At 40.5% G+C, this 24,662-nt stretch overlaps 1 protein-coding gene across 1 annotated transcript in view; it reads right to left on the minus strand.

The window, feature by feature from the left end:
- The window catches only part of ABCC3 (ATP binding cassette subfamily C member 3), a 48,280-nt gene that overhangs the window by 17,618 nt on the left and 6,000 nt on the right, over nucleotides 1-24,662 (minus strand). Inside the window, exons 2-13 of the mRNA XM_058852602.1 lie at nucleotides 17,922-18,098; nucleotides 16,929-17,054; nucleotides 15,919-16,056; nucleotides 14,136-14,261; nucleotides 13,253-13,314; nucleotides 11,966-12,097; nucleotides 7,421-7,639; nucleotides 4,958-5,135; nucleotides 4,048-4,209; nucleotides 2,939-3,031; nucleotides 1,410-1,613; nucleotides 53-199 (exon numbers count right to left, since the gene is read on the minus strand). Of these exons, the coding sequence (XP_058708585.1) occupies nucleotides 53-199; nucleotides 1,410-1,613; nucleotides 2,939-3,031; nucleotides 4,048-4,209; nucleotides 4,958-5,135; nucleotides 7,421-7,639; nucleotides 11,966-12,097; nucleotides 13,253-13,314; nucleotides 14,136-14,261; nucleotides 15,919-16,056; nucleotides 16,929-17,054; nucleotides 17,922-18,098 (1,764 nt within the window). The remainder of the gene's footprint in view (nucleotides 1-52; nucleotides 200-1,409; nucleotides 1,614-2,938; nucleotides 3,032-4,047; nucleotides 4,210-4,957; nucleotides 5,136-7,420; nucleotides 7,640-11,965; nucleotides 12,098-13,252; nucleotides 13,315-14,135; nucleotides 14,262-15,918; nucleotides 16,057-16,928; nucleotides 17,055-17,921; nucleotides 18,099-24,662) is intronic.

Genomic DNA, 24,662 nt, shown 5'->3' on the forward strand with positions numbered 1-24,662 from the left:
GTTCTTTCTGATCAAGTTTTTCAGAACAACCTGTGCTCCAGGCCCTCCTTACCTGTGCAATATTGCTAATGACTTGTGGAAGCATATTGAGGGGAAACCTCAAGATATTGAAATAGGACAGGGACACAAAAGCCTTTTCTGCATCCAGGATATTCTTCTCATTCACAGAGACATACACAGCAAATGTTGTCAGTGCTACCTGAAAGCCAGAAAGGGAGTTTACTGTGAGATGTCTGGTATATTCTGACATTTTAAAAGCACTCAATCCTGACAGGCATCTTGGAAATAAAAGTATCAGCCACAAAACCAGGAATATTCCTTGTTTCTGACTTTTTCAACATAATTTAAGAATGAAAAGCCCTATGGACAAGTTGGTACAGAAAAAGGGCACACAGAATAAAAGAACTTTCAGGTTTATAATGGTTACATTCAGCTGAACTAAGAGCTTCAAGAGTTGAACTACAGGACTTGGGTAAATAAAAAGGAAAAGCTGTTATCGGGTAGTGGTTTCTTCCAGCTCCACCTAAGCAAATTTCCCCATTGTAAACTGCAGGCTGAGCAAACAAGATTCACTGATCAGTAGAGAAGGGAGTGAAATCCAAGTTTTTTGCTGGCTTGATGTATGACTGTGGAAGGACAATCCTGTGCAACAAATTGACAGTGAGCAGGAAGAGGAATGTGCACTGAGGGAAGTGCAGTGACTTCAGGGAACTACAAAAGGGGCAGAACCTCCAGGCTATTCAGATCATTCCTGCAGGGCTGGGCCTTTGATCTCAAGAAAAGTTGGCTGGGAATAGTTTTGACCACAGACTTATCTGAATGGTTTTATTCACCATACCCTTTCTGCAAAAGGGATCACAGTCCAGTGAAGTGGAAAATAGAGGAAAAGACAAAATTGATGAAAAAGCATTTCAGAATTGATAATACTATCAACTGGGCTTTAGTTTTCACATTAAATTGATCTGTTTTTTGAGTTGCAGAATAATTTTACAACTCCCTCTCTCACTAAAACAAGCAGAGCACAGTAACATGAAGGCTGAAATGAGGACTAAAGACAGACGTCGTCCTGACTGACTCAATTAAAGTTTCTTTTGCTCTTTTGCTGTTCACAGATGTCTCTGAGGTTTCAAATTCTACTTTCAATTTGTTATGGGAAGTACTTTGAAGTGGTTGGAAATTCTCCTGTGACAACTATTCCCAGCTTTCACTGGCAGGCTTTATCACAAAATACTTTAATACTGATTAACAAAAAAGCTCTCAAGAACAGGGAACTCTGAATCAAAGCATGTGAATAATTCCTTCAAAAACGTTACATTTTATTCCTATGTACATTAATAAGCAGAAAGCTTCAGACTTATCCTTCAAAGGTGCATTTGTACAGCTTAGAGAGCCATGCAAATTTAATTTACCAGGAAGGGTGCGCTGATCCAGGCAAAGGTGGACAAAGAATTGAGATAGGCAGATTTTTTCAAAACTCTCAGCTCATTCTTCCGTATCTCCAGGACCTTTTCTGAAAAGGATGGCTCCCAAGCATAGAGCTTCAGCACCTTGATGCCACCCAGGATCTCATTCATCAATTTAATGCGGGAGTCTTTGTATTGCATTTGTTCCACCTGGGTTATTGGTAAACACAGGAGACAGAGAGTCACAGCCAGGACTACAGGAGAGTTTTTCAACATATGTCTCACAGCTGTGGTGGTCCTCAGGCTATTCCTGAAGAGGATGCAAAAGATAATCACAGAAAGCCAGACTGTTATCAGTTTATGATGCAAGTTAAGGTCTTTCTCCAAAGACATGAGAAATCAAAGGAAATGCACGGAAAGCAGACTACAAAAGCTTTCCACTCATTTTCACTTTTAAGAGACACATTTTTAAACCATTTTAAAGAAAGATTCAGCCACTTCACAAAAATACTACCCTACCATTTCCTTTGACTTCTTCATATATTTTTTTTTCCCCTTGTTTGCACAGATGTATCTCTTATCCCTTGAAAATTTTGGCTACTCCTAGGGATTTTTTCCCTATGTATTAAAATAAAGTGTTCCCTTCAGTTATTAAAATACAAACATCTCTGCTCGAATTTATAGACAAAATTCACACACATATGCACAACAAGTTACACAGCTTGGAGCATCTCATAATGCGCAAGGGAGAAAAGGAATATTACTATGAACATGTCAGCATCCAAGAGATTTAAAAAGCCTGTGTGTCTCTTTAAGGCATATAATATCACTCTGTTACTAAGGTTATGCTTTAACATCATAATTTATATTCATTTTCCAACTCTCCCCTTTTTTTAACATCAACAGATTGACTTTTAATTTCTTTTTTAATCTTCCAAACAGTCTGATAGGCTATCACAAGACAATTATCAGGTCTTTTCTAGCACAAAGCCAGAGGGCACTGTTATATTGGTATTTTTTCAGCTTTCCCCGACTGGAGACAACTAAGACTACAAAGAAAGGAATAAAGGATCATTTTACCTTAAGACAATAAATGAAATTTGGCCCAGCTCAGTAGCAGTGAACATCAACAATGGCTTTTAGCATAAAACTCAAATTGTCAGGTTTTAGCTGCCACCTCTGAAAACATTCATTTGCAGCTTAAAGAACAGCATTTATTTGCCTTTCTCTAGATAATCCTAGTGGAAGATACGAGATGAAGGGATATGAAAACAAAGAAACCTCTTGCTAATTCCAAAAGCTGCTCTAGGGATGTGAAGAAGCCACTGTTGCAATGACATACCTTTCCCTTAAATTGCATTCATTTCCCTATGGAAAAAGCATCTAAGATGACATAGTTATTAAACGTATCACTACATTCTTACTCATGAAGTAAATTGTTGCAAATGGCATCTTATTAGCAACTCCTGATGTTTTCATTTCTCACAGCACAGCTGCCAACTCATACAACATTACCTCCTCTGCTGGTACCTTACCTGGAATGCTCTGGTTTTTATTGCTATTGCAGAGTTAAATGGGATAAGTAAGACCATCACAGCAACTCCAGCCAGCACAGGAGGCCCTAAAGTCTGGATTTAAATACAAAGAGTAAGTTGTTGTACCCGAGTGTTCCCTACAGGCAGCACTAAAACAACAGTAAGTGATAGAAACAGAAATCAATATTGACAAGTTGGACTTATCCCAGTGAAGGGTTGTGATTCCACAGAGCAACTGTGAAGAGGAGACAGAAAAATAGGACAGGAACCACTTTGAATACTACTATTACTACTATTACTACTACTACTGCTACTACCACCACCACCACCAATTATTATTATTATTGTTCTTGTATCAGTGATTGGAATTATTCTCTTGATTTTTCCCTGACCTGTACTGTAATTACAGAATTAACGCAGTACCCTCAGTGTGAGTACAAGCAAACAAACTGCTGACAACCAGAGCCCAGCTTCCAGCAGAGCAGTAACTCAAAGCTGCTGCAATTGAAGGGCTTTTGAGTCAAAATCAATATGGTTAAGTTGGTGCTACTGTTTTATGTATAAAAGGATGTTAATTGCACAGAAACAAGTCTGAAAGTCAGTGCTCAAACTGAACCTGGCATAAATCTGAAACAATGCCACTGTAGCAAATGAAAAATTGTGGTTTTTCCAGGTGAGATTTGTTTCATGTTGACTTGTACCAAACTTCTTTATGCAGCAGGATATAATCTCTACACATGACATTTCCTACATCCAGGTTTTTGTCTGGTTTGGTCTCTAAAGCACTTCCCTCAAGTTGGCATTTGTATCAACTACTGGGAACAAGAGTCCAAGACTGAGCCCATCAAAGTAGAGAAAGGACAGGGGAAAGACAAAGGAAATGTTCTGTTTCAAATGCCCATCTGGCCTATCAGCTGAACAAAATAATTAAGACACTAAATGAGGGTGTATAGCAGTAAAAGCTATTTTACCACAGGACAGAACACTTACAGTTTGTAAAAAATGCAGTGGAAGGTCAAATTGACAAATTAAAAAAAAAAAAAAGGAAATAGAAAAAGCCTGCACATAATTTAGATGAGCTGTGAATAAAATTGTGACAATGTCTGTACCTGCCAAAGGAAATACAAAGCTAGAAATATCTGGAGTGGTGCAGACCACAGCATGTTCAGGAAAGTCATCAGGTCCATGAAACGTTGGGCATCCACTGACATCAGGTTGACAATTTCTCCAACAGTAGATGAGCGCTTTGCAGAGTTTGTGATGGCTAAGGACTGACAAGGGAGAGAGCTTCAGCACACTCACAATCTCGATACACGTGGAGAACAAATACTCAAGTATTAGCAAAACAACACTGTCCAAGATTGTGTTTCTCCAAAAAGAATAAAATAATTCACTTACATCAATTCCTGATCTCCAAGGAACAAGAGCTCATGAAATGGTTTTGCTTGTGAGCATCTCCAGCTCAAGCAGTGTGTACAATCTGAACAAAACCTCACTGGGTCTAATCCACTCATAGCATAAACATGCTCTTCTCCTGGATCCCTCTTCCAAACCATGGAATGGTGTGGGTGGGAAGGGACCTTAAAGTTCCAACCCCTCTGCCATAGGCAGGGACAGCTTCCACTGTCCCAGGTTGCTCCAAGCCCCATCCAACCTGGCCCTGGGCACTTCCTGGGATGGGGCAGCCACAGCTCTTCCAGGCACCCTGTGCCAGGCCTCCCCACCATCACATGGAAGAATTTCTTCCTTACCTGTAATCTAAGTCTCTTCCCTTTCAGCATTTAAAGTGAACCAGTATTGGTATGTCTAGTTACCTACCAGAACACCCCTATTACAGTATTGATCACTAGAAAATTCTGTAAAGTATGAAAGAGGTACTCCTAAAAACTCACCAAACCTCCAATTTTTTCTATTTCAGGAGACTACTCCTCTCCAACATGCCTAATCTTCCCTAATATGTGAGAACTGAGCACACATGCCTGGTTGGTGTTCCAGCCCACAAAATGCTTCCAGCCTTACCTTTCGGTATATCACCCCAGTGATCCCAGTCCTCAGCCTCATCCCAGTAACGTAGCAGTACTGGAAGTGCTGGTGAAGGATGAGTGTCTGCAGCACAGCACAGATAAACATCAGAGCTGCAATCAAAAATCCCCACCAGGCTGGAGCATCTTTGTTCTTAATGAAGCCGATTAATACACTGTTTGTCAGCAGAGTAGGGAAGGAAAAGGAAAAAGAAACAAAAATTTAAAAACCACACACCAAATTTAATGGGACATAACAAGCTTCTCCCAACTACAGCATCCTGTCACATCCTTTCCCTAACCACAAAAAGCAAACAGCTCACCAGGACACAGGCTGAGTTATAATTTCAGTCGAACATTGCAAAGATCTAACAGCAAAACCTGCAGCTCTGCCAGTGAGAAAGTCCATTTGTAAATGAGCCTGAAAATGAAATATTAAGAGAAACTCTTGGTTTCCCCTGAGACTCAGGGTTTAAACATACAGTGCACTGTCTGAGCTCTGTCAGGCAGCCCCTCAGGGCAAGAGGTGAATGATAGGACAGAGTAAGGCAGTGCAGCAGAGCAAGCAAAACCAGCTTCTTACCCAAATCCTCTTCAAGCATCCTGAGTGCTTCTGCCTGGGGTGTTTTCCCACAGAAAAAAGCTAAATTAAAAGATATCCTCCTGGATGGATGCATAAAGAGTCCTTCACTCTTCTTTTTTTTCTTTTTTATTTTTTGTAAAATGGTACCATTAAGCTGGCTACAGCATCTATTATTGATAAGCTCTTTGTTACTCCTCACAGCTGCTCTCATTGCCAGAGGTGCACACTGACACACAGCAAACAAGCAGAATGACACATGGCAGTGTCCAGTCCTCTCAAAAAATCACATTTGTGATTTCAGCCTACTGACCAGAATACTGAACTGTCGAAATATAGGAGAAATAGAGATTTGACTCCGTGGTTCAAACAATCAGCTGGAGAAAAATGGAGCTGGAAACTACAAATAAGGCAACCAAAGCTTTGTAGTAGAAGCGTGAGGTTGCTACATCTTTCTTCTTCCAGTTCAGAGAAATCTTATTTCTGCATTGCTCTTTTCATTCACGCTGCAAAAGGGAACAGCTTCAGGAAAACCTCTTCCTGCTAGTCCCAAGGATTCACCAATGTTTTTAGAAACACAAAACTATCTTACATGCAGTCTGCCAGACAGCCATGTTTTTTTCATCTTCCCTCACCATCAGAAGGGCATTTTCCCAAACTGCAGGAATTTAGACTTGAGAAGAAATTCACCATATCAGAGATATCACTGAAATGTATTCATGCAAATTTGAGAAATTCCCAGAATAGGTTACACTTAATGTGTTCTCAGGAGGCAGCCAGCAGCCTCCTCTTCAGCAAGGGCGCTGGGAGAAGACAAACTGTCAGCTATTAAATGTCACCACAGTCAGTCAGACCCTCTTTTTAGTAAGTTTCTGTGTATCACAAACCACCCACAGAACAACATGATCTCAGAGCACAGGTTATTTTAAGAGATGCTCAAACAGGAACAGAGCCTTCTCCCTTTCCCTACATCCACCTGTGACCTCCACCCAAGCTCCATTCCTCTCTCATGCATTAACAGGACTATGTGCTTTGCCATTAATAATTGTTAGGCAGAAATACTGGTAATTCCACCACTGCTTTCCTCCTAGTTAATGATTATCTGGCTAATTCCTCACTTTAAGAACAATACTAATAGAGAAAAAATGTGGGGATTGTGCAATTTTCCTTTGTGGATCAGGCTGAGCAACTGGCCCCCCAGGATATGGGAGATAGAGGCATTCCTCATACAAAGAGAATTTGAGGACAAACCACTTCTCTCATGACCTCTTTCTCCATTTTTTGTTGTTTTTTTTTTTAATAGAACCATAATTTTCTTTCACATGGAAATTCACTGCAAGTGTGCCTCTCATTCTCAGTGCTGAACACAACTGAGAGCACATAAACTCATATAAATGGTCCAAAACCTTTCCCAGAGGACAGTAGCATGTCCAGAGCACCACATACTGGAGCATCACACAACATTTACACATGAAGTCACGCCACAGCTGCGACCACCATCCACACATGAGGATATATCAGCTGTCCAGAGACCACTGATTCCAGCCAGCAGTGCTTCACTTGATTTCACAGCTAATCCTTTAGAAATGGGGAGAAATTGTTTTGGACTGAATCACAGAGCCACAGGTAATTTGTAATTCAAAGCTGCCCACTGGTGATGGGAGATTTACAAAGGGAGCATTTCAGTGAAGCTTGTCCAATTTACAGCTGAGTCCACACCAAAGAACTCGTGTCTCGCAGCATTGCAGGGGGAAGGTGAGGGAGCACACACATGTAGCACTGTGAGGGAAACTGACTCTGCATTTCAAAAACAAATGCCCTGTGCCAAAGCCAAGCCTCCATAGGGATTGCACATAGACACTACTCACAGAGTAAACCAACCTTAATAGATGAGGATTGATGAAAGAAAGTAGGTCTTGTATCAGCTTGAAGAATGAGCCAATTAAGAAGTATGGCCCAAAGGTCCTCAACAAAGCCTTGAGAAAGGAAGGTTTCCTATTGTGCTTTTTGTCTCTGATCAGGACTTCTGCTTCCTCTGGGTTGCCACCAACATGGTTCAGTGCATGGTTTGATTTCTTCATGTATGACACATCCTCTTTCCTAGGGAAATAAGTGACAGGAGAAAAATGACGAGAATGGCACTGCCCTGTGGGAACACCCCAAAGTCTGCACCCTCCTCTGCTCTGCTACTGACCAACAACAAGACTTCCAACACCATCCAGGTGTGCTCAGGATCAGCCACTCTTGTGCAATTTTGTCTTGTTTTCTTTTCTTTTTCTCTGCAGTACTTATGGGGGACAACCCACAGGCCAGAAAATCAATCACCATGGGATGAGAATGTGGCCCAAAGGAGGAGGAGAGGAAGGCTGGACTTCCTTAAAGGACAGACTTGACTTTGAATCTCCAATTTATGGTACAGGAATCCTCAAAGAAGTGCTATGGACATCTCACTCAAGGCACCCTCACCCTCTCCTTTTGAGGCCTGTGTTCATTGTTCAATCAGTAGCTGTGCTAAACCTTTACCCTTGTCGATCACACAGCTGCTTCCAGAGAAGCAGAATGAATCCCCCTGGGGAGACAGGCATTGCAGCAGGCACAGCACGCTCAAATACAAAGTTTTGCATTCCTGGAATATTGAAATTGAGTACAAACCACAGCACCTCCAAAGCTGGGCCATCCCCAAGATCTGGACCACAGCTGTCCAGATTCTTCCAGGACAGAAACCTTGGGTTTAGGTACCTAAATTTTACTCAGTTGACAATTAAGTCATTTAAACCCTGCTTGTCCGCAGCCATTTTGTTAACCATTGGACTCAAAAATCATAGGGGTTTTTTCCAACCTTAATTATTCCAGGATTCTAGGATTCCTTTTGTACTTTTTACCTCTCTCCCTCTGCCAAATAAGCTAACAAAAGTGACTCTTCCACATACTCTTTTAGACTGACTGATGAAAAATGGGCCCAACACGCCCAAACTGCCCTCCAGGGTTCCAGGCAGGTTTTGTAGAAGCCCCTTTGGGATTTAGGTTTCTGATTTCTGTTGTCCATCAACAAAGGGTCTGCTCTGGTGTCACTGTTGGACACGAAATGATTCACACAAACACAGCTCAATGTGTGATTAAAGAAAAGAGAGCTTCGTTCTGTCCTTTCAGTATTTATAGATTCTCAACAACGAGCAGGGATTGGATAGTCAGGTCATCACCTTCCCAACCACACTGGTCCTGAGAAACGACCATCAAAAGACATATCTTTAATGGAATGTATAAACATCTATGTTTATAGTTACCTTCCTGGAAAAGTGGCTAGAAACTATGAAAACAATATCAGAAAGCTTCATTCTCAGGGCAACACTCTGGGAAATTATTTCCTCCATGAATTGCTCTCAAACATCATCCTAGCAACTTTTCTACCAGAAAATATCAAATTACTGTTGCTTCCTGGGGGCTATGGGACCAGAGAAAAATTTCCTGAATGTCAAACAGGAAAGTTAAGTCCAGGTGGAACAGGAAGAAGGAAATTAATCTGGGGCACATGAGCTTTACAAAAAAAACCAGATGGGAAAGACACCCTAGAAACAGTGAATATTTACCAGAAGACATTTGAAAAATAACTTGTAAGTGCTACCAAGTGAGGTTGAATTTATGATTTTCCATAAAGACTGTGCAGATCTTTTGGAGCTGGCTAGCTATAGAGTCAAATAATTCCAACAGCCTGTGAGCGTTCACTGTGAACGTTGTGGCTAGCAGTCCACATTTATAAACTTGTCCACATCCTTTCAGAAAAAGCCATTTGCCAATCTCAATGTCTTTGCAATAAAGCTTGAGGGCAGGGGGAGAACCTACCCAGACAATTAATTTTTTTCCCCCCCAGACAAGAACAGTGTTGTCTTTGTCTTCCAGATCAGACCTGGAGACTTCATGAGCAAAGCCTTGTTTTTCTGGCAACCAGGCTGTTAAACTCATCAAAGGATTTGAAGAAACAAAACTATTTACCCCTGACTTTATGCTGTTAAAAATGTTTATTACACCAAGCTAACAGCAAAGCAATGGTTCTCTTACAGCTAAGAGTCCCAAAGGGAGAAAATGCACTTTTAGTATTTACTACCTGTAGTAAGGTGAGGTCAGATTTTCAGCAGTGTGTGGGACTGCTCACACCCAGCTTTTTATCAAAGCAAAAAGCATGGTTTTTATTTTATTTATTTATAGGTTGCCATTATTTATAGCAGGGCAGATAATAGGTACTGATTTACCTCGTGGGAAAACACAGAGTTTCTCACTGGTGCTGACAAGGCCCTGCATCTTCAATATGTCTTCATAAGGACAATCTCTAAAATCAGAAGCTAACCAAAAATGAGGGAAAATGCATTCCAGCTCTCTCTTCTCCATCCAGCACAGCCCTAACTTTCTCAGAAGAAACTGCACTTTTCAGTAAAGTGAGTTAAAACTTCAGCCATATAAGCAAAGATAGCAAAATAAAGGAAAAAAAAATCTTTGCGTGCTTTATTATCTATAGGAACATTTTAAACACATGCTGGTCTCTCCTGTAACTCACTAGAAACAAATGAATTTTTAGTAATTATTTAACAGTACAAGAAAGCTGTGAAGCAAAAAAGGTTTGGGAACAACAGAAATGTCATAACCATTACCACAAAACAAGTTTAAAGCTTTAGCTATGTCAGAGCAGCAACTGATTAAGTTTTTAAAAATAAATTACTACTATGTACACTACAAATACTTTTCATCACACTTTCAACATGTGTACAAATTGACACAGCATTTCTAATATCATAAAAGCTTGCTCAGAGCAGATTTAATGAGAGTTAAAAGGAAAAAAAAATATTTACAATGTCTCACAAGCAACTACCATTAATGTTAGTTGACAGGAAGTAATAGAGAATATCTACTTATAACTGAAGAGTAAGCAGAGCTTTTAGAGTTCTATGAAACCCATCAGTTTGGAATACAGTGATTTGCTTTGTTTTTGCTCTTTTCCCCATCTTAGAATCATTAACACAGTTGCCATAAAATTTTACCTGAGCTGAACATGACTCATAATTTATAGCTAAATTCATTGCCAACTGGCCTCAGTTTACATGAATAGTTTCCAAAACGCAATGAATCCTCTGACAAAACTCCAGGCACGGTTTCTGGTTTCCTAGTAAAAGTTTTCCTGGACCCCAAGCACTTCTGCATGATGGCTATGCTCTTACTGTAAAATAGCCTGAGGGAGTAAGATTTATGTCGGCTCAAGAAGACCAGAACCCAGACAATGCACATTATTTAACACCATAAAAATAGAGACATTAAGACAATGAAAAAAAAACCCAAAAATAAACCCTAATGTAGAACTACAACACATCCATGCAGAGCATTAGTGGACAGCTGCTAGTGTTAGTGCTGGAAGTATTTCAAATTTCAGTTGAAAAGTGGAACTCTCCACATCATATTTAGCCTTGCCAACAAAATTACATCTCTCTCCTAATATTATCGAATAATAGGGTCTTTCTAATTTGACAAGAACATGCACAGAAGAGAACAGAGGAAAGCCTCCACATGGAGAATAAATGTCCACAATGAAAGGACATGGAAGCACAGGCCTCCTCCTTATTGACATTTTTCATCTGAAACACACTATTATCACATCAATTTGCTTGGAAACATTTTGGATACCAAACAGTGGGAGAAGAAAATAGAGCTGCACAATAGATAATTTTTAAAAATAGATTAGGACAGAACATGCATGAATAAGAAGGAAATCCTCTCAAGCAGGGGTATAACTGTATACAAGTTCTGACCCTTATCCCATTTCCATCAGAGACTAGGACAATTTTGCTGCTAGTTTTCTAGGCAACAGCAGTAGGGTCTCAGCAATAAAGTGGGATGTCTCTTCCCCTCCTGCCTTTCACAGGTTTTGAGTTTCTTATCTTTACTACTGAGAAGTGAAGACTTGCTCACTGCTGAGAGCCTTAAGGCTAAAAATACTGTCAGGCCAAAAAACTCATGAAGAAGATGAGAAATTCCTTTTGGTTTATGTGCCCAGAAGCTGTGCTCCAACATGCCTGGGAGGGATGCAATTATGCAGTTAGACAACTGCCAGCTCAGTGGTGAAAAGTTGTTCATTTTCTACAACCCAACTCAACAGCTTCTCCTCACACATCTCCAGCCCTTCTCCATGTGGGAAGTGGCACCACCTGCCCATGGAGATCTTAAGCACCTAAAAAGTGAATTGATGGCACACAAGTCCCACAAACCTCCTACTTGCTTCTGCCTAAATTAAAATAAGAAAGTTTGACTATTGATGAGTGAAGAACAGAAAGGTTGAAGTGGTGGGTGCATTTTAGTTGGCTCATTTTAATGGATGAGCAGCTCACGAGTGTTGAAAGGATTCAGATCAATCTCTCAAGTTTGCAGACTTGTTCGTGTACTTACTGTTTGCACTCTGCTTTTTCTCTGTCCCACTCTTTACTCAGTTGTTGCACAACAGTTTTTGAAGTGTCATCTTCGTTCAGAGACCACAAATCTTTGTCTTCGAGAGGCCTTTTGTACCCATGAATTGCCATGCTGCACATATGGAGAAAGACAGTCCAATTCAGTTTGGAAAACAGTACTTAAAACATTGCCAGGAACTCTAGGACTATTAAGCTAACAAAAGCAAGAAGATACTCCACAGAAAGGAAGATGGGAGAATAATTATCACCCTTTGTTCCTTTTATTGATGTTTGCAATTAAAGAAAGGACATGATGTATTTCTAATTGCATGTATTTTATTGAAAACACCACTTCAGAAAAAAAAAGGACAATAAAAACAAACTACCAGAAGCATTTGGATGAAATTGTGGTGTTAAATGGAAACAGTGAAGCTTTGGAAGTGAAAATAATGAAGTTGATCTGAAATAACTGTCAAAGGTGAACAAAATGCAAAAGTGGAGCTCACTAGAATTAAAGGAAAATCATATTTTTCTGAAAACTACAGTTCCTCAACTGTAAGAGGAATTTTGTGAAAGGATACAAACATCCTAGTTGTTAAGAATCCCACAGGGGAAGTGAGAACATTCTAGAAGTTTAGAAAGTTCTCATCCTCTCACTATAAAGAAGTTTAGAGAGCTGTTATCAGGACAATAAAGTTACATGGGTGGAAGAATGAAGATCTCAACCACCATGGAAAAACTGGGTGTTAACATTAGCCTTGACAGCTGTTCCACTTCCTTATCATGGAGTAGCAGGCCCAATCTCAAATTTGCATCTTTGATACACACATTTTTTTCTGCAGCCTCAGTTGGTGGCAATCATTTACATACACAGCCCAGTTTACCTTCCCTTTTGCACAGAAAGTTTCCTTATAAAAAAGCATTCACTTGTGAACTTCAACAGGAAATAAAATGCACCTTCAGCTGGGTGAAAGGCTTCCACAATTTATTTTGTAGAGCACAGAGCTACATCTTGGTTTAGATTCTATTCCAGCATGTGTTGAGCACAGCCAGGCTGCACATCCTATTTGTAATGATACTGTTGCTGCCATGCTTTGCAGAGAAAAAGTTTGGGCTCTGTGTTTTTAAAAGGCAAATGCTCAAAGTGCTGACACCATTCTGGATGAAAGAGCATCCAACATCAGCTACTCCCAAAAGGAAAATCTCTGTACCACTCCCTTTGTGCAACACAGATCACAAACAAGTTTTGGGTTTCTCAGCTGTCCAACACTTTGAAGAGAAAACTCACCTTGTAAACCACCAAAATGTCAATCTTGACAGGAAGCCTGAATTTAACTCTGGACATGGATTCTATAATGAATTTATGGGAGGAGAAAACCGAAAATAAGTAAAGCAAGGTATTTACCATTACTTTAATATGACAACAGTCTATTTTGATACTTTTTGGCATACTATATGGTATATTACATGTATGTACCTATATCCTATTAGACATAGGTACATATGAGACATAAAATTGATTTCTTTCATTTCCCATATCATACTGAACTCCTCTTACATCTAAAAACTATTTAATATACTGCCTCTAAACTACACCTGTAAAGTGAAATGTCATTCTAGAGTTTCTGAGATGTTAATTTTAGGATGTGAGCTCAACTTTTCTCTCAGCTTGGTTTAAACGTAAATCAAATTATAGAGACTATGTTTGGAGAAGAAATTTAACCTGTGACACCACTAACATCTTCTGTTATTAATGTTTTTCCATATCTGTTCTCAACACATATAGAACTCATTTATTAAGACAAACCTCATAGACTTTCACTAACTCGAGATGAATGTTAAGCAAGCAGAGCACCATATCCTCAAAAAAACCCTCTTGAAATAATTATCATTACACTTCAATGTTCATAAATATAATTTACACTTCTGTGAAGCAGCAAGCAGGAAAGTTTCTTTCACTACACAGCTTTAAGCCATTTCTGATGATGCAGATAATGGAAAAAGACTCCAAACCCCAGTATTATCCTCCATAGCCAGTGTAAAAGGGTCACTAAGTACTGCCATCTCTATGACAATCCAAAGCTGCTTTCAATGACAAGGACTCTCAGTGAAACTCTCAAAATAACATACAGTCTGTACAATCCAAATAAACAAAGTGGAAAAATACTTACAGCATCCATATTAACAGGGGAAAAAAATGGAGGCTTCTCTTTAAAACACGAAAGTATCAACTGAATGATTATCAAAGCAAAGTAGACGTAAAATGTGGTAAACCTGAACCTTTCACTTACATGGCCCTAGAGGGAAAAGAAACACTGTAAATCATTATTTTATTGTACTTCCAAGCTCCCCATACTCTGTCTCTCCTTTTTCACTGCTTCTTTTGGCAATTTCTTTCTTCCTCTACAGTTGAATACTGAAAAGCAGTTCCTAGCACAAATTATATCACAAAAATAAGCTCTTACTCTGACAAGTGCCTAAGAACATGCTTATCTTCAAGCTTTTCATTAAATCATGTCAAGTTCAAACTGTTTATACATCTTCACTGTATGCAGACACCCTCTGGAATCAGGTCTACATAACATCCTTTTAAATTACCTCATGGGGTTCTTGCATGATCATGTCTTAAGCATGGGAATTGTCAACCCAGATCAGAGAACATCCTTTTACTTTAATATCTTGTCACTGACAAACAGTGAGTGTTAAATACTTTCAGAGGAACCTGCAGAAAAACCACTGCATTGCATAATAAGAGTCCCATCTGCCCTAAAGGTATTTCCTTTCCTAATTATGAGTTTGCAGTTTACCTAAAACTTCTTGCTGTGAGGGTATGTCCTTTATACAGCTCTTTCATGCCATAATGCCATTCTGAATGTTCTCATTGTTTACTTAAAATGTTTAAACCTTAAGTGCAAGAGAAGGAATATTTGGTTCTGGGCAGTCACAGGAGGAGAAATGTTACCCAGACTCGTTCTAAGGCTCTGCACCCTCAATTTCAAGATGATTATGGATTCAAACATTGATAGTCCAATATTCACTTATTAAAGCTGCCTCTAAGTGGTGTTTGAAACAGTCTCACCAGATTGCAGCTATTATCTGACCAAGTTCTGCCCAGGTTCTCAGCTAAGATTTAATTCAATCTCTGCTGGAATATTTACAAAAACATGCTACAGGAAAATCTGTGCTAACAAGATAATGCTGCTAATATTACAATGAAGGAAGAAAAAAACCAAGAAACCACCAAACAGAATCAACACTGATTTCACTGAGGAGAAGCAAACATCTTAATGTTTTCTAAGCACTCTTTTTCTCTTCCAGGCTTTGATGATCTAATCACTGGAGCAATCTGCCTTGCCCTACTTAGCGAAATTTGTTTCTGTAAAAAACTCAGCAAGTTTCTTACTGTGGGAGAACCTGCTATGTTTTCAAACAGGAATTGTAACAGTCCAGGTTTCTCTCCTCTCCCTCCAACCTTCTCTCTATTTCCAGCCCCAATGAAGTCAAAATTCTGTCCTCAGCACATCAGGCACTGACACAAGGAAGTTCATGGAGATGTCTAATGTGGCCAAGCTGCCTAAGTAAAAAGGGAACTTTACATATTAAAATGTGTCCTCTCTGATTACTACCCATCCCCATTTAAGCAAAAGGGAAAGAGAAAAAAAAAAGTCAGGAGTCGCTTCACATGTACACAGAGTTGGTATTGCTCTCTTATGTCTACCAGGTTCCCAGTATGACCCTGGGCTAAGCAAAATCAGCTTTTTGACATTGCCCAATTCATCCAGTTCCCTTCTAGTTACACAAGTCTGAGTCAAGACAACAGAACTAAACTCCTCTCTCTCTCTGGCTTATATCTGGGCTCAGATCTGACTCCAAACTCGGGTGATTAATTCTTTTCACATAGATGTGGATGCTACATTTCCTATTCTCCAAGTGCTCACAAGGATGGCTTGTTACCTGTGGTGTTGTAGTCATGATCTTTGACCAGAAGGGCCCCATGGCACAAAGCACAGACAAAAACCAGAAGATAATGAGCACTCCAGAGGACTGAACTCCTCTCAGCCTCTCGTACTGGATAAGCAGTGTGGCTAAGAGCTGTAAAGGTAAATACAGGAACACATGAACAACCCCATCCCAGTGCTCCCCCCTCCTCAGTTGGCAGCTCTTAGAGCCACCAGTGACTGGAAGGACACCAGAACTCTCTGAAATGAGCTCCATCATGATTTCACACAGAAGTCAATGGCAAAACCTCCATCATCTAAGGAGAACTGCAAATAATTGTGAAATAATTTGTTTTGGTTTTCAGAGCTTCAACTTCAGAATTCAATTTTTAAAACTTTGCACATAGGCCTGGGAATAATTAAATATTAGCTACAAACATTTTAAACAAATGTAGGAGCAGCCATTTCTCCAATCCAGATCATGACTTGTCTAGAAAATGAGATTTTTTAAAAAAATTAACCAAGGGAATGAAAAAACTTAATGGGCAAACTTTACTGCTTTATTTTTCATACAACAGCCACAAGCCTGTTTGTCATCCTAGCCAATGCCAACTTGTTTTGCTTAATGGAGGAACAACCATCAGATAACACAGTTTTACAAAGTCCAATACTATACTGCACAAGCCATGCTCTATTGTATCTCTCTATTTAGGCAAAGTCCTATTCAAATTCTCTCCAGACCTGGATCACAAGCCTGGAGAGATGGGTAAAAGCAGGTTGGAAGGCAGAACAATTTCTCCATAATAAATATTTTCATTTACTGAATTTTAATAAGCTGAATCTACTTGAGAGAGAGATTTGTGACTCTGGCTTTTTCAGTAGCAAAATTTGCTTCAATGACAAATACTAATAATTCAGTCAAAAGAGGTCTGGATAAGACAATGAAGGCAAAGGGACTCTTTATACTTCATCTCTCTAAGAAAAAGTTATTTGTACTGGTCATAGTGAACAGAAACAGCTACTAACCACAGTGATGCCAACAACCAGTGGAGTTACAAAATAGACTGGTGGAGGGGTTCTGTTTTGCAGGACCTCGTGGAAGGAGTAGAAGAGATCTGCCCAGCTGACACACCACAGCAGGACACCAAACAGCTAAGAGAAGGCAAACAGAAACAGCATTTGGTAAACTCCTCTCCAGGGGCGGTCAGAGAGCTGAAAAAACCCCATTCTGATTCACAGATTCCCAGCAAAACTAAAAAGCTTTATAAATGCAATCACAGCACTGATCAGCTGCAGTCTGTTGAGCTGTCCCACTGCACTCAAACCAAGGATCTCATCTCAACTGCTCTCTGAGGGATTGGCAATCACAACCCATAGAAAGACTAATGTATTTCCCTGGATTTCCCCCCCTATTTATGTTTGATTGGAAACACAGGCAGCATCCAGAGTAAAGGCAGACATGGCCTGAAGCAGAAGCCTGGTATTTTTCTCCAGGAATAACCCAAGTTATTTGCTGGCCTATGGAAAGAAACTTTCTTGCTTTTCTTATACCCAGCCACTCACAGACCTGAGGGGCTGGCAACACCAGGAACCTTTTAAGCACAAAGGACAGATGAAATAAAGTTCCTATTTCATGGGGAGCGTGGCTTGAAAAAACCCTTCTCATGCTTACTTTCACAAAGAGATAGAATTCCCACTAGACCTACCTTAATATCTTTGTTCTGCAGCTTTCAGTGGTTTAAACATTATTTAAGGGTGAAGCAGCACAGTTTTGGCTCACAAAGGGGGATTGCTCAAGGCAGAGCAATCAGTTCTTCCCTCTACCCAGAAAGGTGGGCTCCTAGGAAGGATTTCCTTCCTCAGACATCTGTATGTGCACTGTTTGTTCCTATAAGCAAGCACTTCAGTATGATAAATCAAAGGGAAACTATTTTAAACCCTACTGCAGCACTTCCTTGGATGCTGAATTAATAAAAATTAAGTCTACATTGCATGTAGGGCATTGCAAAGAGCTCTCACCGTCTTGAACCTGCTCAGCACGGACAGCACGATATACCCTCGTTTGTTGCGCTTCAGGTAGAAAAGGTAGAAGGGTAAAGCACTCCACAGGTAAATGCTGGGGATCCACGCCAGGATGGTGTTCTGGAAACATGGTGTTAGGTCTGGGTAATCTGTGTGTATTGTAAGGTTTGAATCCTGGAAGAAGGACGAGACACATTTATTAACAGAGAGGCAGAAGTGCTGCCAACTGGAATATCTGCTTGAATGAAGTTGTATTCAGATCCTGATGGAGTTAGCACATGGCCTGAGTAAGAGCTTTCCCAAAATACTTACCCCAAGCACTTGTGGGTAATCTGCTCTAGTGAAAGGGCTAAGTACAGCTAAAAACAGGGCAAAACCTAAAAGAGAAAGATTTCTGCCCTACTGTGTTTCAGAGCTGGACATAGATTTTGTAGCAGACAATCCCCTTTTGTTTCTGTCTTTGCCAAGGCTTAGTTACAGGTGCTGAAAACACCATGTTCCTCAGGCATTCCCAGCCTGGAGTGCCTCTGCTAAACAAAGCTCTTGAGGAAAAATCCCCCACCTGAGAATTCATCCAGCAAGAATGTTCAGCACTGTACAAAATGATCAGATTTAGACCAACCTTATGCTGACCTGAGAAAATCCCCTCCATTTATCACTAACACTTTGTCCTTCTTACTCATATGCTTCCAGCTTTAATTACTTCCCTATTCTAAACAAAGGCAAAAGGAATGTACTGAACATGCAGGTAGGAATCAGGTTTTTTTGGAAACATTTCAAGTAATGCTTTGCAGCTGTGATCCTGGACACCACAAGCCACATACGTACTTGTACCTAAAAATTTGAATGCACCTCATGCAAACAGTTACACAAGTTCAGCCAAAAATAGAACTTTCAGTATGGTCAAGGGGAACTTGGTTTTAATCAAACCTCCTGGAAATTCACAACTTGGATTTTGCCATCTGATGTGTCATCTTACACGTGGTAGATAAATACCTACTTGCAGGGAATGTAAAATGGCTTTGTTGTATGGATGCTGAAAGCAGGCAGGGAGCACAGAGCCTGTGTGAAACCAAGTCACACAAGGTTCTCATTCTGGCCTGAGAAAGCATAAGGAGGAACCTAAACAGCCCTTGGAGAAGGACAGTAATCTTTGCAGGTGTTGTTTAGGATCCTTGTTGTTTACTTGCAGGAAACAGTCAAGGGGTTCTGTTCCCCAATTATCCAATGATGGTGATGTGTTGGTTTAATGACCAATGAGAGTTTTACCTCTCAGACCTTCTCAGACCTGTCTATAAAAGAAGATCTGGAATAATAAAACTTGCTGTCTTGGGCATCCCAGCTGAGAGTTGGTGTGTCATGCTTCACCATTCCTAAAATACAGTGCGATGTTGTACTGTCATTAACAAGATGATGATAAAACTAAGATATCTCTGGTTCAAATATACCTTATCTCTGTACTACACCAATTTATGTACTTATTTTTGGGTGTGAGCTCTCTGCAGAAGTGTTTCAGTTGCACTGAGCCACTTCTCAACCCTTGTGACAGACTGCTCTGAAAATCAATTCTTCCAAGTATTTCCAGTCCTTCTTTTGTTTACCAGCATGAAAGAGAGCGAATGCTGAGAGCAGTGGTTGATTTTAGGAGAACAGAAGAGCCACAATCTGCAGAGAATCTCTCCATTTCATTGATGATCTGTTAGAAGGTATGTGCCTCTGTGAACCTATCCACAAACACATGAATGAGCTTGTTAAGTGTAATGAGACTAAAAAGCCTTGGCTGGGTGCAGGACAGTTTAGCTGAACTGTGACACATTTGCCATTCAGTGTTTCAGCTTTGGCAGTGGTGAAGGTTGGCACAAATCCACCAGCTCCACATCTGAACTGTGCCCTTTGTGCAGCTGCTGCCTTTCCAGCCAAGAAATTGCTTTTTTTGGAGGCACTCAGGCACCCAGCATGGGCCAGCAGAATAAAACCAGCCCCAATTACCTCAACAGGTTTGTTCAGACCTCGGGCAACCTTCAGCCACAAATCAACAACACAGCAATTACACAGCAATTCAAACACATGATCAAAACAAAACTCCAGCCCTACATTCAAACTATTTCTGTGTTTTCCTGCAGTGAGCAGGTCTCTGGCACCTGAATGAATGATAACGTTTAAAAAGCACTCATTTTTTTGGCTCATAACCAAAACATTTCAGCACCTCTAACATAATATGCTCTTCTAGCAGCTACTCTGCCTGGGGCAGGAGATGCCCTGTAGAAGTTTGGAGCTCTTTAGTTCCCAAGTAGGAGCTTATCTACTCTCATGTATTCAACAAAATACTAATTTCCTCTTTAAATTACATGTGACTTAGCAACGTCTTGAACATATTTGCAACTGTGCTCCTTTTGCTTATTGGAAAAAATCCTGGAAAAGGAAAGCAGACAAAGCATAGCAATAACTGAAGCACAGAATAAAACAAAGACTGTTCAAGGGAAAAAATATTGAGAGGAACCTCGCACCCCCCTGCCCCCCCTTTTTTAATTTAAACCTTTCCTATAAGAACAAAATGTCCACAAATAGCTTTCTGTCTGACAGCAACCTAGAAACTGCCCCAGATGTCCATTAACTTCTGAACTGAACACAAGCTGCCTATTGTATCCAAGACACAGACTGCAGGGCTGCCAAGCCATTGGAAGGTTTTCATTTACTCTTATTTAAATAAAGCAAAGGGTTTGCACTTCTGAATGTAAAAATGCAGCTGGCCAGAAAACAAAAATTCTGTCCTAAAAAAAAAATAAATAAAAAGTAAGATTTTTTGAGCTTGGTAGAATTATCCCTGAGAATAAAAGTGGAACCTTTCCAAAATTATGTGAAACTACAGGAAACAACAGCCACATCATGGTCAACAAGAACCTACTACTTCCATGGCACATGGGAACAGGGATGTGGGCTGAAGGAGAGACCTGTGGTCAAGGTAACAGGACTGACTATTGGCTTCTTGGTGATGTTTTTCCATGTCCATTTCCATTCTGGATCAGATAAATAAGCTTTCCTGGAAAAGATCTGTTTCTGTAAGGATCTGCTTCTGCTCTGAGAGCAGACTGTTCCCATCCTGAATAGGTGAGAGGTCCCTGTTAGAAGACACAGTGCCTAAAACTTAAGGAGTTGAATTATATACAAATAACTTCCTCTCCCTGAGAGCAGACTGGAGTGGTCTAGTGTTCCTATATGTCCTGGGATAGACCTCTTAACACTTTTATTTATTTTTTCCCTAGTAGCTGATACATTGTCTCTTTTTTGTTGTCTCTCTTTGCATTACAATTGTAATTATATTTTATTTCAATTATTAAAATATTTTCAACTATTATCAATTATTAATTGTTCTTGTCTCAACCCATGGGATTTACCTTTTTTTCCAAGTCTTCTCCCATCCCTACAGGGAAGTGAAAGGGATTAGTGAGCAGCTGCTAGCTGGGGTTAAACAATATATGATAATATGTTTCATGTAGCAGGGACTCTACAATGAATTATTATTACTTTTAAATCTGGGAGTCTTCAAGTTGTGTTTTTTATCAAGCAGGATCTCTCTTCATGGAGCTGGAAGTTCCACTCTATGGCTTTATAAATCACCACACTGACAGTGTGTATTCCAACATCCAGTCCAACCCTAAAGAACTCATTTTGAGTCAGAATATGACACAAAGGCTCAATACAATCTCTCCTGACCAAGCCAACTTCGTTACATATTGCTAAATACCCTTCAATGCAGCAGTGTAGTTACAGAACTCCACCCTGGAGAACAAACACAAGAAGCAACGGCTGGAAGGACACACCAGCTCTTGGCCTCCTGTCTTCAAGGCTCCTGCTTTAATCTGGCTTTGCCTTCCTGAACTCTGTCCTGGCAAACAGCAAATTGAAATGTTTCTTGTGTCCTGTTCTGGTTGAGGGTGAAAATAGCTGCCCTGTGCTGTCTGGGTGTGAGGGTTGTCTTTGGACTTGCTGAAAGAGGTCTAACACACTGCTGTTGGGGAGCACCCCTGCTCCTTGGCTCTCTGCTCTCCTGAGAGCTGCTCACCTTCCCCTGGACAGCTCTGCCCTTCAGTGACAGCCCACTGAAAGCTCTCTGCAGGCAGCTCTGTGACCTGGGCTCTGGTGACCCAGCAGCAGGCACTTCCCTGTCACAAGGGGAAGTACTGAGCAGCAAATGTTGGGAAACACAATTTTCTCCACAAAGCTCATCCCAGGGAAACCACAAGAGCCAGCAAGTCCATCCCACCCAGCATTGCTCTCATCCCACTCACCCACAAGCAAGTGCTGAGGACAATAACCTGTGACCTATTATTAATCCAGACTCACTGTGCTCTGTGGCTTCTCCTGACTGCCAAATGCAGCAGCATTCCCTTGAATACAGAATCCTTGGATGCTGGTGAGATACAGTACTGCAGAAATCACCAGACCACTATACTGAACTCCCTGGGCACACAATTTACTTAATTCTCTAGTACTAAAAACAGTGCAAACACCCATGGGAAAAGATTAGAGATGCTTGTTACAGCTTCACAGCAGAAAAGGGATCTGCTGGAGTCTAAAACTTATAAATTAGTGGGGCTTTTTCCTCATCAGTTAAGGATATTGTTGACAGGGGCCCTTGCCACAGCTTTCACTCACACCCATCACTCCAGTATGTCTCTGGATAAACACAATTCTTATATTAAGAATACAAGATCTATCTGGGCAGCAGGACCTGCATTTAAATCACTAGTTTTAAATACATGATCTTCAATTAAGAGAAGGTATTCAACGGGGGAAGCTCTGAACAACATTAAATCTGCCCTAATACTTAGTACTTTCTATTACATTCTCCCCTCTGGAAAAGAACATTGCTATTAAAAAAGCCATACTTGAAACTGATAATGCCTTTAAAAGAAATAAAAGTTCAGTGCCATGTATCTTGGGCTTCCTGTACATCATCCATTACAGCATTTAAAGAACAAACAGAAAGCCTAAAACTCGGCTGCAAAACAGAGACAGGGAAATTCCTCTCTGTCCCTTTCCCAAAATCCCCAGATGATGTTAAAGAAGTCTGCTGAAAAAGACCAGCTAGAGTTTTGGTCTTGAGTTTAAGTAAATCAACTCCTACTCCACTACAGAAGCTTAAAATAAACCTGCCTCACACTGGCTTTACCAGCAGTAAAAATAATTGCTGATGATGCCTTGGAGTGGCTACCTAGAACAGAGGCTAGACAGAGTTAGAGAATAAAGTAGGTATTTATTAAAGGCTTTCAACAGATAAACCTTGGGCAGTGCAAAGCCTCACAGAGGCTATACCCAAGATGGATGATGGCCACGAGTTTTTCAGACAGATACATGTCTGGTCTATTTGCATATCAGGGTTAATTCTCCAATTACAGCTTCAGGTAATGTAGTCATATTCCCCCAGTTTGCTCTCCCTCAATTAAATTCACTTTTGTTTATACTTTTCGGAGCCGGAGGCAGAGGGTGTCCTTGGATCTCAGGCCTGGAAGGACTGTTCTGTATCACAAAAATGTGAAGAGAACTTACCAACACTCTATAAGGAGTTCAGAGTTATACACTAATGCAGTACAGGATCTGAAAAATATAAAAGCTAAAATCTTGAGGCATCACTGATGCTGCAGTAATGTTCCTCAAATAGCAATGACAGCGTCCAAACCCTAGGGAAAACTTACAGCATCTGTGCAGTGTCAGGCAGTTGTCTCCTTTAAATGGATACATGCTTCTCTCCAAATTTCTACAGTTACAAAAGAGTGGTGGAAAGCACAGGAAACACAAACCCAACCTTTATCTGCTGGAAGGTAAAGGCCATTAGGCTGATGTCATTCACACCCTACCCAAGGCTAACACAAACCCTATCAGCAATTCCATGTCAGTTATCATTGGTTCTCATGTTATGGAAGATTAACAAACTGGAAAGCTGGCCAGGAAGGTCCATCCAGCATGGAAGATAGGGAAGTGAATAACTGAAAGTAACAATGCCTCCCTGTGGTACATTAACATGGGAATGGTTTCTCATGTAGAACAAATCGTTAGTGGGAATTAAAATGCAAAGCAGACTCTCCCTACCCTTCTTTTGCCCTTAGGTCTGGTCAATATCCTGCCAGGGACTTTCACTTGCACAGCCTGGGAAAAAAAAATAAATAAAAGGAAAAAATCAAAAGGAAATAAAAGAAATAAAAAGGATGTCTTTCTCTTGGCTCTATCACACTGCCTCCTGCCAGGAAAGAGAGTGGATCTGAACTGCAGCACTGGAAACTACCAGGGCTCAGTCTTAGCTACAGTTCAAGCTTCATCTCAGCCTCTTCATGTCTCACCTCCCATTTCTACCTGTTGTCCATCTCCTCTGCTTGGTCCCTGTTAATTAACTCTTTGGGACCAACTCTAATAGTAATTTTAGAGCATAAATGCCAGCAAGTACAGCTCCAGGCTTCCAGAAGAGTGCCAGTTTCAAATGGGCTTTTCAGAGCACCATTAGCCATTTACATTTCCAAAGGAACAGTGTCACCCTTACTGAAGGAGTTGGATGCTTCATTAATCTCGAGTAGCTGCTGCACATCTCAATTCTATCTCATGATTACAGAACAACCTTTCCCCCACCTGGTAAAGGCAAGTGGTAACAACAGTTCACTGCAGCAACACTGCTCAGAAACAAGGCAGGGTTGAGGGACATAAGCATTTACAGTTCTGCATCAACCACACAGTTAACCAGAAATA

Source organism: Poecile atricapillus, chromosome 17 (genome assembly GCF_030490865.1).
Source record: "Poecile atricapillus isolate bPoeAtr1 chromosome 17, bPoeAtr1.hap1, whole genome shotgun sequence".
Taxonomy (NCBI): Eukaryota; Metazoa; Chordata; class Aves; order Passeriformes; family Paridae; genus Poecile; species Poecile atricapillus.